Source organism: Oncorhynchus nerka, linkage group LG23 (genome assembly GCF_034236695.1).
Source record: "Oncorhynchus nerka isolate Pitt River linkage group LG23, Oner_Uvic_2.0, whole genome shotgun sequence".
In the NCBI taxonomy this organism is placed as follows: domain Eukaryota; kingdom Metazoa; phylum Chordata; class Actinopteri; order Salmoniformes; family Salmonidae; genus Oncorhynchus; species Oncorhynchus nerka.
Genome location: NC_088418.1, coordinates 3,480,015 through 3,497,832, shown reverse-complemented (window position 1 = coordinate 3,497,832; position 17,818 = coordinate 3,480,015). Strand labels below are relative to the sequence as shown.

The window sequence follows — 17,818 nt, the reverse complement described above, 5'->3', positions numbered from 1 at the left end:
CTAATCCATCCATCCTCACCACTAAATCCATCCATCCTCACCACTCATCCATCCATCCTCACCACTCATCCATCCATCCTCACCACTCATCCATCCATCCATCCTCACCACTCATCCATCCATCCTCACCACTCATCCATCCATCCATCCTCACCACTCATCCATCCATCCATCCTCACCACTAATCCATCCATCCTCACCACTAATCCATCCATCCTCACCACTAATCCATCCATCCATCCTCACCACTAATCCATCCATCCTCACCACTAATCCATCCATCCTCACCACTAATCCATCCATCCTCACCACTAATCCATCCATCCTCACCACTAATCCATCCATCCATCCTCACCACTAATCCATCCATCCATCCTCACCACTAATCAATCCATCCATCCTCACCACTAATCAATCCATCCTCACCACTAATCCATCCTCACCACTAATCCATCCATCCATCCTCACCACTAATCCATCCATCCATCCTCACCACTAATCCATCCTCACCACTAATCCATCCATCCATCCTCACCACTAATCCATCCATCCTCACCACTAATCCATCCATCCATCCTCACCACTAATACATCCATCCATCCTCACCACTAATACATCCATCCATCCTCACCACTAATACATCCATCCATCCTCACCACTAATCCATCCATCCATCCTCACCACTAATCCATCCATCCATCCTCACCACTAATCAATCCATCCTCACCACTAATCAATCCATCCTCACCACTAATCCATCCTCACCACTAATCCATCCATCCATCCTCACCACTAATCCATCCATCCATCCTCACCACTAATCCATCCATCCATCCTCACCACTAATCCATCCTCACCACTAATCCATCCATCCATCCTCACCACTAATCCATCCATCCATCCTCACCACTAATACCATCCATCCATCATCCATCCATCCACTAATACATCCATCCATCCTCACCACTAATACATCCATCCATCCTCACCACTAATCCATCCTCACCACTAATCCATCCATCCATCCTCACCACTAATCAATCCATCCTCACCACTAATCCATCCTCACCACTAATCCATCCATCCATCCTCACCACTAATCCATCCATCCTCACCACTAATACATCCATCCTCACCACTAATACATCCATCCTCACCACTAATCCATCCATCCTCACCACTAATCCATCCATCCTCACCACTAATCCATCCATCCTCACCACTAATCCATCCATCCTCACCACTAATCCATCCATCCATCCTCACCACTAATCCATCCATCCATCCTCACCACTAATCAATCCATCCATCCTCACCACTAATCAATCCATCCTCACCACTAATCCATCCATCTCACCACTAATCCATCCTCACCACTAATCCATCCATCCTCACCACTAATCCATCCATCCTCACCACTAATCCATCCATCCATCCTCACCACTAATCCAGCCATCCATCCTCACCACTAATCCATCCTCACCACTAATCAATCCATCCTCACCACTAATCCATCCTCACCACTAATCCATCCATCCATCCTCACCACTTATCCATCCATCCTCACCACTAATCCATCCATCCATCCTCACCACTAATCCATCCATCCATCCTCACCACTAATCCATCCATCCATCCTCACCAATAATCCATCCATCCATCCATGCTCACCACTAATCCATCCTCACCACTAATCCATCCTCACCACTAATCCATCCTCACCACTAATCCATCCTCACCACTAATCCATCCTCATCACTAATCCATCCTCACCACTAATCCATCCTCAACAGCAGTCAGGACATTCATACTTCTGGTCCTTCACGGAGCAGCGCAGAGCTGTTGTCAAGGAAGTGAGTTTGTGTTTATACAAGATGTACCGCCCCCACCTTACGTCAACCAATCATGTCCATGCGGAGCTATACAGAGCCCTTTTGGGAATTGTTTCAACATTTGGGAGGCACATGGAGATGCAGTACAGAGCTTGATTTGGCCTCGCCATGCTTCTGGAGGCTCCACAATTGCATCACACCCTCCATATAGAGCCTCCAACCACATTTTCAAACCTCGCATAAATTGGCTTTTAGTCTAGGCCTCCGCAATGGATTCGTTCACTGAGATGGGCGCAATTCGTTACTGCTCTACTAAAAACAATCTGGGTCGACCAACAGCCTAACAACCAAAGAATCGACTAATTGGGGTCAGTCCTAGTATATATCGTGTATTTAGTCTAGTCTAGTCACACTGTAGAAAGGGGTTTAGCCTAGTCTAGTCACACTGTAGAAAGGGTTTTCGCCTAGTCTAGTCACACTGTAGAAAGGGTTTTCGCCTAGTCTAGTCACACTGTAGAAAGGGGTTTAGCCTAGTCACACTGTAGAAAGGGGTTTAGCCTAGTCACACTGTAGAAAGGGGTTTAGCCTAGTCACACTGTAGAAAGGGGTTTAGTCTAGTCACACTGTAGAAAGGGGTTTAGTCTAGTCACACTGTAGAAAGGGGTTTAGTCTAGTCACACTGTAGAAAGGGGTTTAGTCTAGTCACACTGTAGAAAGGGGTTTAGTCTAGTCACACTGTAGAAAGGGGTTTAGCCTAGTCACACTGTAGAAAGGGGTTTAGCCTAGTCTAGTCACACTGTAGAAAGGGGTTTAGCCTAGTCACACTGTAGAAAGGGGTTTAGCCTAGTCACACTGTAGAAAGGGGTTTAGCCTAGTCACACTGTAGAAAGGGGTTTAGCCTAGTCACACTGTAGAAAGAGGTTTAGCCTAGTCACACTGTAGAAAGAGGTTTAGTCTAGTCACACTGTAGAAAGAGGTTTAGTCTAGTCACACTGTAGAAAGAGGTTTAGTCTAGTCACAGTGTAGAAAGGGGTTTAGTCTAGTCACACTGTAGAAAGAGGTTTAGTCTAGTCTAGTCACACTGTAGAAAGAGGTTTAGTCTAGTCACACTGTAGAAAGAGGTTTAGCCTAGTCACACTGTAGAAAGAGGTTTAGCCCAGTCACACTGTAGAAAGAGGTTTAGCCTAGTCACACTGTAGAAAGAGGTTTAGTCTAGTCACACTGTAGAAAGGGGTTTAGTCTAGTCACACTGTAGAAAGGGGTTTAGCCTAGTCACACGGTAGAAAGAGGTTTAGCCTAGACACACGGTAGAAAGATATTTAGCCTAGACACACGGTAGAAAGATATTTAGCCTAGACACACGGTAGAAAGATATTTAGCCTAGACACACGGTAGAAAGATATTTAGCCTAGACACACGGTAGAAAGATATTTAGCCTAGACACACGGTAGAAAGATATTTAGCCTAGACACACGGTAGAAAGATATTTAGCCTAGACACACGGTAGAAAGATATTTAGCCTAGACACACGGTAGAAAGATATTTAGCCTAGTCACACAGTAGAAAGATATTTAGCCTAGACACACGGTAGAAAGGCAGGTCATTTAGCCTAGGCAGGTCATTTAGCCTAGGCAGGTCATTTTTTTGCTGTTTACATAAAGCATTTAGCTGGAATAAAGTAATGACCTATGTCTACAGCTCCTAGCTTTTCTGTTTATGACAAAAAAAAAATTAAACTCAAAGCAAACTCTTTGATCCTTGAAAACCTTGCTGGAAATAAAAAAAATATTGTGTGCCATTACTTGGAAAATAAATGTGAGTGTGGATGACATCATAAAGACGTCTGATTCCAACATCAGGGCTGTTTTCCTAAAGAAGTGAAATACCCTTTGTGTTTGGTTTCCTCTTGCCCTGATCTTAACAAGTATGGCGCTAGTGGCATCGTCCCGGCCGTACCTTCCACTACCTAATGACAAGACTCAGATAAACCAAAGAGTCGTAACCTAACAGTAGTGCATCTAAATCTTTTAAGGGGGGGGGGGAGAGGGATTACTTTATCCTAGGATAGGATAAAGTAATCCCTCTCACCCCCTTAAAAGATTTAGATGCACTACTGTTCCACTGGATGTCATAAGGTGAATGCACCAATTTGTAAGTCGCTCTGGATAAGAGCGTCTGCTAAATGACTTAAATGTAATGTAAATGTCTAACCACTCAAATGGTTTACCCCATGTGAGATTTACACCAGGACACATCTGGAAGAGAGGCAGAGCGATGCAGTAGAGAGTCAGGGGAGATATCATTCAAGATTCAGTCATGAAAGACGTGAAGGCCTACACTGCCCCCAAAAGCCTGTCCCCAAAACACAGACTCACGACTACACAGGTGGAGATACCCAACTCCTGTTGCAAAACACCTAGGTTTAATGCAGACTGTAGCTGGGGATTTCATTTGTCAGATAATTGACTGAATCAGAGTGGTAGATAGACAGGAACTGATATATTGTGTACACAGGGACATTAGTTAAGAGGCCAAATGCTTGGTCCGAACGTGAACACATATCGCATGCGAAACGGTTTTTTGGAAACTTAAGGAAAGTATCTTTCACATCAATCAGCAAGAAATTATTTTCTAAAAACATAAAAAAGGTCAAATTACTACACACTTTTATAGTGTTAAGAGTTCCGATAGGGCCATGAATCCGTGTTAGAGCTCCTGTTAACGGAAGACCGCCTGTGCTAATTATCTATCTTACATGCCCCGAAACACCTGTGTGTAACAGAAGACCGACAGAAATGTGTTGTTACTGAAAAATACTATCAGCTTTAACTGTAACACATCCGGTTAAACAGCGGACACCGACTGTATATTTAGCATTTGTGATACGACAGTAAATGGATATATGTTCCTATAAACACATTGTAATTGACAATCGAGTCACGTTTAACGTTAGATGGGAGTATTTGGCTGGTTTAGCTAACCAGAGCCAATCTAATGTTAACTCTCAAAATTATATAAAGGTCCTTCGGACCTAAAAAAAAAAAAATGGGGCAAGTTACAACATAAACGAATTATATATACCCACGGATTCCTCATCAGTTTAATTCAACTGTCGTACCCCATCTGCATGTATCAGCTTGTTCGTAAACAATGTAAACAACCACAGTATAGTCTCAAAATGTGGTCTTAACTATAATTGTGTTACCATCGATGGCTAAGTGTATATTATTGGGCTATAGTAGCCCCATGCTAGTGGGCTATAGTAGCCCCATGCTAGTGTCGCCACTCGCCATATCACCGGCCCCCTGGTACACAAGAGAGTGCCATCTGAGCTGTCCTTGAACAGCACCAGGCCATCTGAGCTGTCCTTGAACAGCACCAGGCCATCTGAGCTGTCCTTGAACAGCACCAGGCCATCTGAGCTGTCCTTGAACAGCACCAGGCCATCTGAGCTGTCCTTGAACAGCACCAGGCCATCTGAGCTGTCCTTGAACAGCACCAGGCCATCTGAGCTGTCCTTGAACAGCACCAGGCCATCTGAGCTGTCCTTGAACAGCACCGGGCCATCTGAGCTGTCCTTGAACAGCACCGGGCCACCTGAGCTGTCTGAGCTCCTGAACAGCACCGGGCCATCTGAGCTGTCCTTGAACAGCACCGGGCCATCTGAGCTGTCCTTGAACAGCACCGGGCCATCTGAGCTGTCCTTGAACAGCACCGGGCCATCTGAGCTGTCCTTGAACAGCACCGGGCCATCTGAGCTGTCCTTGAACAGCACCGGGCCATCTGAGCTGTCCTTGAACAGCACCGGGCCATCTGAGCTGTCCTTGAACAGCACCGGGCCACCTGACCTGTCCTTGAACAGCACCGGGCCATCTGAGCTGTCCTTGAACAGCACCGGGCCATCTGAGCTGTCCTTGAACAGCACCGGGCCATCTGAGCTGTCCTTGAACAGCACCGGGCCATCTGAACAGCACCAGGCCATCTGAGCTGTCCTTGAACAGCACCAGGCCACCTGAGCTTTCCTTGAAGTACACAGGTGCCATCTGAACTCAAAATGTCAGGAAGGAGGAAAATCCATGCAGGAAACATTTGGGTGCCGTACACATTCGTCTATCCTTCAAAAACCGTCTTCAGATGGACAACGCACACTATACTGGGGCGTTTTTAAAAATATATTTTTTTACAATCATTTCACTACACCCGCAATAACATCTGCTAAATATGGATGTGACCAATACAATTCATTGTGTTCGGGAGATGGCATCTATACTTTCACAGGATGTAATTGCACAAAAATACGATTGTTTAAATGGCATTTAACTTTTTTTTTTAAGTAGCAGAGAACAGATCGACTAGTCAACCAGTTAGTTACATTATTAGCTGGCTAACTGGTTAGCCACCCTTTTGGGGAATTTTAGCTAGTTTATTCAATAGCTAGTTAGCAAACAAACGTCCCATTTTTGGCGGTACATAGGTTAGTTAACATTTTAGTTAACTAGTTTATTTGAACAAAACGACTAGTTAGCTAGCGTGTAAAACTAAACATCGTCCAGAACAAGCTAAATACATAGAGCTAGGCTAGTTAGCGTCTTGTTTGACAATAAAAGAGTGGCTAACCTGGCGGGGTAGCTAACTAGTTAGCATATGCTAACCGACCAGGGTGCGCTGCAGCGTTAACTAGTTGCAAGATAACTAATACTAATCACAACAATCACATTGGTGCCACAAAAAAACCCACAGAAAACACGACTAGTGTGTTACAAAATCAGCTAGCAGTATAATTTCTTTTTTTAATCCTCTGAAAGTGAATTAAATATAAAGTTTAATTCACCTGCAATTCGGCCCGATCTACCTCCCATTGAGCCCGGTCCACCTCGAAACGAGCCCATTCGTGTTGCAGGAAGTGTAGGATCCCCGGGATGCTGTACGGAGACCTGTCCGCTTCCCCTGCATCCCCCTCCGGTAGCAGTACCTTCCCCACACCGGCTAAAATCGAGTTATTGTTGTTGTTGAAGAAAACACCGGGCCCTGCCTGTTCGTCCATGGCCGGGCTCGGTTCGGGTCAAGAACAGATATCTCCTCGATGTTGTTGTTGTCCTTGCTCCTTCGTGAGGTCTAGATATTGTTTAGCTACGGTAAGTGAGCGGAAGAGCAGAAACAAACCACGGGTATTTATCGACAGTCTTCTGGAGGAACTGGGCGCTCACTTTCTGACAGCTTTTACCGTCATCGACCCGACGTCAGAGAACGTGATCACTCCCACACCATATAAGGATGTGGAGGTGGTCCGAGAAAACACAAGCAGGACCCCATATCAATCATGTCAAATCAAATGTTTATTGGTCACATATAAAATATATGCTCACCGGATGTCATTGCAGGTGTAGCGAAATGGTTGTGTTTCTAGTTTATAACAGTGTAGTACTATCTTAACAATTCACATCAATACACACAACCTAAAAGTGAAATCATGGAATTAACGAATACACACATATTAGGATGAGCAATGTCTGCGTGGCATAGACTAAAATACAGTCAAATAGATTACAGTATATATATATATATATATATATGAGATGAGTAAAGCAAAAATATGTAAACATTTTTAAAGTGGCTAGTGATTTCAAGTTTATGTATATGGGGCAGCAACCTCTTAAGGTGCAGGGTAACGTAACCGGGTGGAACCGGTTCGTGATGGCTGTTTAACAGCCTGATGGCCTTCAGATAGAAGCTGTTTTTCAGTCTCTCGGCTCCCAGCTTTGATGCAGCTGTACTGGCCGCGCCTTCTGGGTGATAACGGGGTGAACTGGCCGTGGCTCGGGTGGTTGTAAAAATAAATCTTTCATTTTGAACCTACACAACTTGTTGGGAGCAGCACAGGCTCATCCACAGAGCGGCGCCCCTCGCCTGGGGAACTTTAGATACCGTCTTCAAGCGCACAACCGCCCTGTCGTCGAATCCATTGAGGGAGTTCGATTAGACTGAACCGGATAATCCGTATGATGCACCTGGAGAAAGCGGCGAGGGAAGAAAACGCCGGGCCCTGCCTGTTCGAACATAACCGGGTTGGTAATAATGTCAACCACAAAAGCCTGATGTATAGTTCAGATACATAAAGAATCCAAGTAAAATTATCTGTTTTTATAAAGAGCTTTTGCATTTGGAAACATTTACTCCGAACTCGTTACTCCACACGCTTGACGTGCATCACTTGTTTTCAGCCGTCGGCTCTTGACGGGGCACATGGCTCACGCCCGGTTTCAAAACAAATCTGATCAAACGCTATCCCGTTCCCCCAGGGCATCTCCTCATTGATAACATTTCAAAAACATCTCTTCTCTATTTAATTTATTTAACTAGGCAAGTCAGTTAAGAACAAATTCTTATTTTCAATGACGGCCTAGGAACAGTGGGTTAACTGGGGCAGAACGACAGTTTTGTACCTTGTCAGCCCATCACATATAACTAACTATACGATACACTATTATCAGTAGCCTATATGGCACAGCAATATAATTGTCAGAAATATTAAAATGTAATACACAAGGAAGCTTTATTGACATGATACATTCTCCAATAGCTGTAAATGGTCACCATAACCGTCTCTGGGCCAGGAGCTTTGAGCTCTCATTGTAGTTTGATATCCTACACATGATTCAACCTGTGTGCAGTTGTACAAGAAAAACACATTAACGCAGTAACATTTGGAGCAAAAACAGAAGTGGAAAAAAAGTGACCAAAAAAACTGTAGAATAGGTGAAAAACCAACTTTATTAACTGTGGGTAGTGGTTTGACTTTATTGACTGTGGGTCGTGGTTTGACTTTATTGACTGTGGGTCGTGGTTTGACTTTATTGACTGTGGGTCGTGGTTTGACTTTATTAACTGTGGGTCGTGGTTTGACTTTATTAACTGTGGGTCGTGGTTTGACTTTATTAACTGTGGGTCGTGGTTTGACTTTATTAACTGTGGGTCGTGGTTTGACTTTATTGACTGTGGGTCGTGGATTGACTATTGACTGTGGGTCGTGGTTTGACTTTATTAACTGTGGGTCGTGGTTTGACTTTATTGACTGTGGGTCGTGGTTTGACTTTATTAACTGTGGGTCGTGGTTTGACTTTATTAACTGTGGGTCATGGTTTGACTTTATTGACTGTGGGTCGTGGTTTGACTATTGACTGTGGTTTGACTTTATTGACTGTGGGTCGTGGTTTGACTTTATTAACTGTGGGTCGTGGTTTGACTTTATTGACTGTGGGTCGTGGATTGACTATTGACTGTGGGTCGTGGTTTGACTTTATTAACTGTGGGTCGTGGTTTGACTTTATTGACTGTGGGTCGTGGTTTGACTTTATTAACTGTGGGTCGTGGTTTGACTTTATTAACTGTGGGTCATGGTTTGACTTTATTGACTGTGGGTCGTGGTTTGACTATTGACTGTGGTTTGACTTTATTGACTGTGGGTCGTGGTTTGACTTTATTAACTGTGGGTAGTGGTTTGACTTTATTAACTGTGGGTCGTGGTTTGACTTTATTGACTGTGGGTAGTGGTTTGACTTTATTAACTGTGGGTCGTATTTGACTTAACTGTGGGTAGTGGTTTGACTTTATTAACTGTGGGTCGTACATTACTTTATTAACTGTGGGTCGTGGTTTGACTTTATTGACTGTGGGTAGTGGTTTGACTTTATTAACTGTGGGTCGTATTTGACTTAACTGTGGGTAGTGGTTTGACTTTATTAACTGTGGGTCGTACGTGACTTCATTAACTGTGGGTCGTACGTGACTTCATTAACTGTGGGTAGGGGTTTGACTTTATTAACTGTGGGTCGTACATTACTTTATTAACTGTGGGTAGTGGTTTGACTTAACTGTGGGTCGTACATGACTTCATTAACTGTGGGTCGTACGTGACTTCATTAACTGTGGGTCGTACGTGACTTCATTAACTGTGGGTAGTGACTTCATTAACTGTGGGTAGTGACTCATGAGTTGATATGCCTTGTTGGCGTAACATTGTTTTGTTGACATTATCATCCCACTCGTGAAGTTCACGAGTTCAATCAGTTCACCTGATTTTTCAGGTCCTTTTTTTAATGTATCTTTATATTTACCTTTAAATAACAACCAACTATTTACAGGCAATCAAAAAAGAATATTAAATCATTACTTCATCTTCCAAACAATCTTTCCCATAGATTTTTTCCTTCAGAAGTCATGAAATCATGCATCCCATGTTAGCATGGATCATCACATAGCAGGTAATATTCCTCAGTAGAACTCGGTCTCTCTCAAACAGGGGATGTTGTAAAGGACTGGTCTGTGAGGTCTATTTAATGTAAAGGACTGGTCTGTGAGGTCTATTTAATGTAAAGGACTGGTCTGTGAGGTCTATTTAATGTAAAGGACTGGTCTGTGAGGTCTATTTAATGTAAAGGACTGGTCTGTGAGGTCTATTTAATGTAAAGGACTGGTCTGTGAGGTCTATTTAATGTAAAGGACTGGTCTGTGAGGTCTATTTAATGTAAAGGACTGGTCTGTGAGGTCTATTTAATGTAAAGGACTGGTCTGTGAGGTCTATTTAATGTAAAGGACTGGTCTGTGAGGTCTATTTAATGTGAAGGACTGGTCTGTGAGGTCTATTTAATGTAAAGGACTGGTCTGTGAGGTCTATTTAATGTAAAGGACTGGTCTGTGAGAGGTCTATTTAATGTAAAGGACTGGTCTGTGAGGTCTATTTAATGTAAAGGACTGGTCTGTGAGGTCTATTTAATGTAAAGGACTGGTCTGTGAGGTCTATTTAATGTAAAGGACTGGTCTGTGAGGTCTATTTAATGTAAAGGATTGGTCTGTGAGGTCTATTTAATGTAAAGGACTGGTCTGTGAGGTCTATTTAATGTAAAGGACTGGTCTGTGAGGTCTATTTAATGTAAAGGACTGGTCTGTGAGGTCTATTTAATGTAAAGGACTGGTCTGTGAGGTCTATTTAATGTAAAGGACTGGTCTGTGAGGTCTATTTAATGTAAAGGACTGGTCTGTGAGGTCTATTTAATGTAAAGGACTGGTCTGTGAGGTCTATTTAATGTAAAGGACTGGTCTGTAAGGTCTATTTAATGTAAAGGACTGGTCTGTGAGGTCTATTTAATGTAAAGGACTGGTCTGTGAGGTCTATTTAATGTAAAGGACTGGTCTGTGAGGTCTATTTAATGTAAAGGACTGGTCTGTGAGGTCTATTTAATGTAAAGGACTGGTCTGTGAGGTCTATTTAATGTAAAGGACTGGTCTGTGAGGTCTATTTAATGTGTTGTAAAGGACTGGCCTGTGAGAGGTCTTAAAAGGTAGACCCATTTTACTTACAGGTAGACCCATTTTACTTTCAGGTAGACCCATTTTATTTACAGGTAGACCCATTTTACTTACAGGTAGACCCATTTTACTTACAGGTAGACCCACTTTACTTACAGGTAGACCCATTTTACTTACAGGTAGACCCATTTTACTTACAGGTAGACCCATTTTACTTACAGGTAGACCCATTTTACTTACAGGTAGACCCTTTTCTGCTCAAGTTTCCACATGCAACAAACACATTCCATTACAAACATAGGCATGATTGAATCCCGTCTTACAGTGGACACAGCCATGTTGACACATCAGCCTTAACAAACGCTGTAACCAAGACTCACGGAGTACAAGAGTCCGCGCAGAATGATGACGTCAGACCAATAAGGAAGCAAATACAGAACCAACTATACTCAGTTAAATTCTTTTGAAGTAGGTCCCTTTACATATTCAATGGAAAGAGTCCCAAATGGCATCCTATATTCCCTAAATAGTGCACTACTCTGGGTAAAGGGAGTGCACTACTCTGGGTAAAGGGAGTGCACTACTCTGGTCAAAAAGGGGAGTGCACTACTCTGGTCAAAAAGGGGAGTGCACTACTCTGGTCAAAAAGGGAGTGCACTACTCTGGGTAAAAGGGAGTGCACTACTCTGGGTAAAGGGAGTGCACTACTCTGGGTAAAGGGAGTGCACTACTCTGGGTAAAGGGAGTGCACTACTCTGGGTAAAGGGAGTGCACTACTCTGGGTAAAGGGAGTGCACTACTCTGGGTAAAGGGAGTGCACTACTCTGGGTAAAGGGAGTGCACTACTCTGGGTAAAGGGAGTGCACTACTCTGGGTAAAGGGAGTGCACTACTCTGGGTAAAGGGAGTGCACTACTCTGGTCAAAAGGGAGTGCACTACTCTGGTCAAAAGGGAGTGCACTACTCTGGTCAAAAGGGAGTGCACTACTCTGGTCAAAAGGGAGTGCACTACTCTGGTCAAAAGGGAGTGCACTACTCTGGTCAAAAGGGAGTGCACTACTCTGGTCAAAAGGGAGTGCACTACTCTGGTCAAAAGGGAGTGCACTACTCTGGTCAAAAGGGAGTGCACTACTCTGGTCAAAAGGGAGTGCACTACTCTGGTCAAAAGGGAGTGCACTACTCTGGTCAAAAGGGAGTGCACTACTCTGGTCAAAAGGAGTGCACTACATAGGAAATAGCATGCCATTTAAGATGTAGAAATGAGATCCATCTCTAAAATAGTAACAATACATTTAAATGACATCAAAAGCAGAAAACTCTCTCTCTACAGGGGTTGTGGAAGTGGATATTAAAACACCCTTTAATGATATTATTTACATTCTTGTTTCCTGGAATTTATTATTATAATATTTATTTTAGCTTTATTTAACTCGGTAAGTCAGTTAAGAACAAATTCTTATTTTCAGTGAAGGCCGACCGGGGAACAGTGGGTTAACTGCCTGTTCAGGGGCAGAACGACAGATTTGTACCTTGTCAGCTCGGGGATTCGATCTTGCAACCTTTCGGTTACTAGTCCAACGCTCTAACCACTAGGCTACCTGCCGTCCCTACACTCTAACCACTAGGCTACCTGCCGTCCCTACACTCTAACCACTAGGCTACCTGCCTCCCCTACCCTCTAACCACTAGGCTACCTGCCTCCCCTACCCTCTAACCACTAGGCTACCTGCCTCCTCTACACTCTAACCACTAGGCTACCTGCCGTCCCTACACTCTAACCACTAGGCTACCTGCCGTCCCTACACTCTAACCACTAGGCTACCTGCCGTCCCCACACTCTAACCACTAGGCTACCTGCCGTCCCTACACTCTAACCACTAGGCTACCTGCCTCCCCTACCCTCTAACCACTAGGCTACCTGCCGTCCCTACACTCTAACCACTAGGCTACCTGCCGTCCCTACACTCTAACCACTAGGCTACCTGCCTCCCCTACCCTCTAACCACTAGGCTACCTGCCGTCCCTACACTCTAACCACTAGGCTACCTGCCGTCCCTACACTCTAACCACTAGACTACCTGCCTCCCCTACCCTCTAACCACTAGGCTACCTGCCGTCCCTACACTCTAACCACTAGGATACCTGCCGTCCCTACACTCTAACCACTAGGCTACCTGCCGTCCCTACACTCTAACCACTAGGCTACCTGCCTCCCCCCTCTAACCACTAGGCTACCTGCCTCCCCCCTCTAACCACTAGGCTACCTGCCTCCCCCCTCTAACCACTAGGCTACCTGCCTCCCCCCTCTAACCACTAGGCTACCTGCCGACTTCAAGAAAACTAAGTAGAAAAATCTCATCCACCGAGAACCAAGTTAAATAAAGAACATCTTAGAGACGTATCAGACGACACCAGGATGATAAAGTATTCTGCATTTCAGGGATATTTAGAAGAAACTTGTTTTGAGTTTGATGGTGGGCGCGGCCTGCACAGTTGGCTGGGCCAATAGGGCTGCTGCTTTGGCTTTGCTGCTCGCCTGATTGGCTCTGACGGCCGACTCAAGGCGGGTCTTGAGCTCAGGTGCAGCTCCAATCACTGTCTTGAAGGCAGCTGGGTAGAGGGGCCCGATCCGCATCAGGTTCTGGAGAGCAAACTCATGTAGGCCCTTGGAGGCAGGAGGAGCGGAGGAGAAGGCCTTGTCATCCAGGAGATAGGAGACCAGGGTGGGGACGAGCAGAGCTAGCAACTGTACCCCTGTTGAAGAGAGGGAACCGGGTGGAGACGTAGCGAGGGAGGGAGAGGGAAACGGGGAGAGGGAGGGAAACGGGGAGAAGGGGGAAACGGGAGAGGGGGGGAAACGGGAGAGGGAGGAGGGAAATGGGGAGAGGGGGAAACGGGAGGAAACGGGGAGGAAAAGGGGAGAGGGGGGGGAAACGGGGAGAGGGAGGGAAACGGGGAGAGGGAGAGATGCAAGAGACAGAGGGAGAGACAAACATTGATGCATCTTGTTAGTTAATATTTGCTCTATGAAGAAAATGGATCAGTATCTCAGAGTGAGAGGACATCAAATACTGTGACTCATAAAGATTAGTCTGACCTACAGTACAGAGGAGAATCAACTAATACATATTGGAAGCATGAGAACACCTGAACTCACAGTTCAGCTGCTCTACTACACACCAAGTCTAAAACCCCAGACCATAAGTCCAGACTACCACTCCCCTCTACTACACACAGAGTCTAAAACCCCAGACCATAAGTCCAGACTACCACTCCCCTCTACTACACACAGAGTCTAAAACCCCAGACCATAAGTCCAGACTACCACTCCCCTCTACTACACACAGAGTCTAAAACCCCAGACTACCACTCCCCTCTACTACACACAAAGTCTAAAACCCCAGACCATAAGTCCAGACTACCACTCCCCAAGTCTAAAACCCCAGACCATAAGTCCAGACTACCACTCCCCTCTACTACACACACAGAGTCTAAAACCCCAGACCATAAGTCCAGACTACCACTCCCCTCTACTACACACAGAGTCTAAAACCCCAGACCATAAGTCCAGACTACCACTCCCCTCTACTACACACAGAGTCTAAAACCCCAGACTACCACTCCCCTCTACTACACACCAAGTCTAAAACCCCAGACAATAAGTCCAGACTACCACTCCCCTCTACTCCACACAGAGTCTAAAACCCCAGACCATAAGTCCAGACTACCACTCCCCTCTACTACACACAGAGTCTAAAACCCCAGACCATAAGTCCAGACTACCACTCCCAGAATACAAGGAAACGCATGAAAAGAGGCATTTAGTTACAGAAAGGCTTTTACAGATCAATGAATGTCTTTATAGGGAGATGTGTACCTCTACCAGGTTACCCAACTCGAACAGATCAATGAATGTCTTTATAGGGAGATGTGTACCTCTACCAGGTTACCCAACTCGAACAGATCAATGAATGTCTTTATAGGGAGATGTGTACCTCTACCAGGTTACCCAACTCGAACAGATCAATGAATGTCTTTATAGGGAGATGTGTACCTCTACCAGGTTACCCAACTCGAACAGATCAATGAATGTCTTTATAGGAGATGTGTACCTCTACCAGGTTACCCAACTCGAACAGATCAATGAATGTCTTTATAGGGAGATGTGTACCTCTACCAGGTTACCCAACTCGAACAGATCAATGAATGTCTTTATAGGGAGATGTGTACCTCTACCAGGTTACCCAACTCGAACAGATCAATGAATATCTTTAGAGGGAGATGTGTACCTCTACCAGGTTACCCAACTCAAACAGATCAATGAATGTCTTTATAGGGAGATGTGTACCTCTACCAGGTTACCCAACTCGAACAGATCAATGAATGTCTTTATAGGGAGATGTGTACCTCTACCAGGTTACCCAACTCGAACAGATCAATGAATGTCTTTATAGGGAGATGTGTACCTCTACCAGGTTACCCAACTCGAACAGATCAATGAATGTCTTTATAGGGAGATGTGTACCTCTACCAGGTTACCCAACTCGAACAGATCAATGAATGTCTTTATAGGGAGATGTGTACCTCTACCAGGTTACCCAACTCGAACAGATCAATGAATGTCTTTATAGGGAGATGTGTACCTCTACCAGGTTACCCAACTCGAACAGATCAATGAATGTCTTTATAGGGAGATGTGTACCTCTACCAGGTTACCCAACTCGAACAGATCAATGAATGTCTTTATAGGGAGATGTGTACCTCTACCAGGTTACCCAACTCGAACAGATCAATGAATGTCTTTATAGGGAGATGTGTACCTCTACCAGGTTACCCAACTCGAACAGATCAATGAATGTCTTTATAGGGAGATGTGTACCTCTACCAGGTTACCCAACTCGAACAGATCAATGAATGTCTTTATAGGGAGATGTGTACCTCTACCAGGTTACCCAACTCGAACAGATCAATGAATGTCTTTATAGGGAGATGTGTACCTCTACCAGGTTACCCAACTCGAACAGATCAATGAATGTCTTTATAGGGAGATGTGTACCTCTACCAGGTTACCCAACTCGAACAGATCAATGAATGTCTTTATAGGGAGATGTGTACCTCTACCAGGTTACCCAACTCGAACAGATCAATGAATGTCTTTATAGGGAGATGTGTACCTCTACCAGGTTACCCAACTCGAACAGATCAATGAATGTCTTTATAGGGAGATGTGTACCTCTACCAGGTTACCCAACTCGAACAGATCAATGAATGTCTTTATAGGGAGATGTGTACCTCTACCAGGTTACCCAACTCGAACAGATCAATGAATGTCTTTATAGGGAGATGTGTACCTCTACCAGGTTACCCAACTCGAACAGATCAATGAATGTCTTTATAGGGAGATGTGTACCTCTACCAGGTTACCCAACTCGAACAGATCAATGAATGTCTTTATAGGGAGATGTGTACCTCTACCAGGTTACCCAACTCGAACAGATCAATGAATGTCTTTATAGGGAGATGTGTACCTCTACCAGGTTACCCAACTCGAACAGATCAATGAATGTCTTTATAGGGAGATGTGTACCTCTACCAGGTTACCCAACTCAAACAGATCAATGAATGTCTTTATAGGGAGATGTGTACCTCTACCAGGTTACCCAACTCGAACAGATCAATGAATGTCTTTATAGGGAGATGTGTACCTCTACCAGGTTACCCAACTCGAACAGATCAATGAATGTCTTTATAGGGAGATGTGTACCTCTACCAGGTTACCCAACTCAAACAGATCAATGAATGTCTTTATAGGGAGATGTGTACCTCTACCAGGTTACCCAACTCGAACAGATCAATGAATGTCTTTATAGGGAGATGTGTACCTCTACCAGGTTACCCAACACCAGGAAGACAACTCAATTATGTTCTCACTAGTTTCTCTACTGAACCATAAGCTGAAAATATCCTGAAAGTCAGATTTTTTACAAACTCTTAGATGTCCCTGCATGATCTTTACTCGGGAATAAAACCAATAGAATCTGGAATCTGTCAGAGAAACCCGTCTGACCCTTTGAATGATCTGTCAGGTGGATATTTACAGTAGTAAAATACTGAAGGGAATAAACTAGATTGGGTTTTATCGGAGGTCAACATTTGATCGAGATGCTTGTGCCCCACATTCAGGCCATGGTGGTACGGTTCCTCTGCCATGCCCACTAGGTTCTCCAGAACCCTGATGCCCTCCTGTACGGCCCTGCAGGTCCGTGACCGTTTTAACCCTGTGTGTACAGCATTGCTACCAACGGTACATACGGTTCGGTTCCTCTGCCATGCCCACTAGGTTCTCCAGAACCCTGATGCCCTCCTGTACGGCCCTGCAGGTCCGTGACCGTTTTAACCCTGTGTGTACAGCATTGCTACCAACGGTACATACGGTTCGGTTCCTCTGCCATGCCCACTAGGTTCTCCAGAACCCTGATGCCCTCCTGTACGGCCTGCAGCTCCGTGACCGTGCCTGGGCGACTCCTCTCCACCCCCTTCAGTTTCTCCACCATAAGCGGCGCCAGGGCGTGGATGTAGGGGGTGGATAACGCACGGCTGGGGTGCTGGAACACGGACAGGAGGAGCTGGTAACACCGCGCCTGGACCTGAGAGGGAGAAACAGATTACTGACATTCAGGG

At 44.8% G+C, this 17,818-nt stretch overlaps 2 protein-coding genes across 2 annotated transcripts in view; both read right to left on the bottom strand.

Moving 5' to 3' along the window:
• Nucleotides 1-7,040, bottom strand: part of LOC115127395 (striatin-like) — a 77,662-nt gene extending 70,622 nt beyond the window's left edge. The window contains exon 1 of the mRNA XM_065008443.1: nucleotides 6,664-7,040. Within this exon, the coding sequence (XP_064864515.1) occupies nucleotides 6,664-6,876 (213 nt within the window). The 5' untranslated portion in view covers nucleotides 6,877-7,040. The remainder of the gene's footprint in view (nucleotides 1-6,663) is intronic.
• A 1,320-nt stretch (nucleotides 7,041-8,360) lies between these two features.
• heatr5b (HEAT repeat containing 5B) overlaps nucleotides 8,361-17,818 on the bottom strand; it is a 140,669-nt gene continuing 131,211 nt past the window's right edge. The window contains exons 39-41 of the mRNA XM_065008442.1: nucleotides 17,571-17,784; nucleotides 13,460-13,891; nucleotides 8,361-13,343 (exon numbers count right to left, since the gene is read on the bottom strand). Coding sequence (XP_064864514.1) covers nucleotides 13,584-13,891; nucleotides 17,571-17,784 — 522 coding nt within the window. The 3' untranslated portion in view covers nucleotides 8,361-13,343; nucleotides 13,460-13,583. The remainder of the gene's footprint in view (nucleotides 13,344-13,459; nucleotides 13,892-17,570; nucleotides 17,785-17,818) is intronic.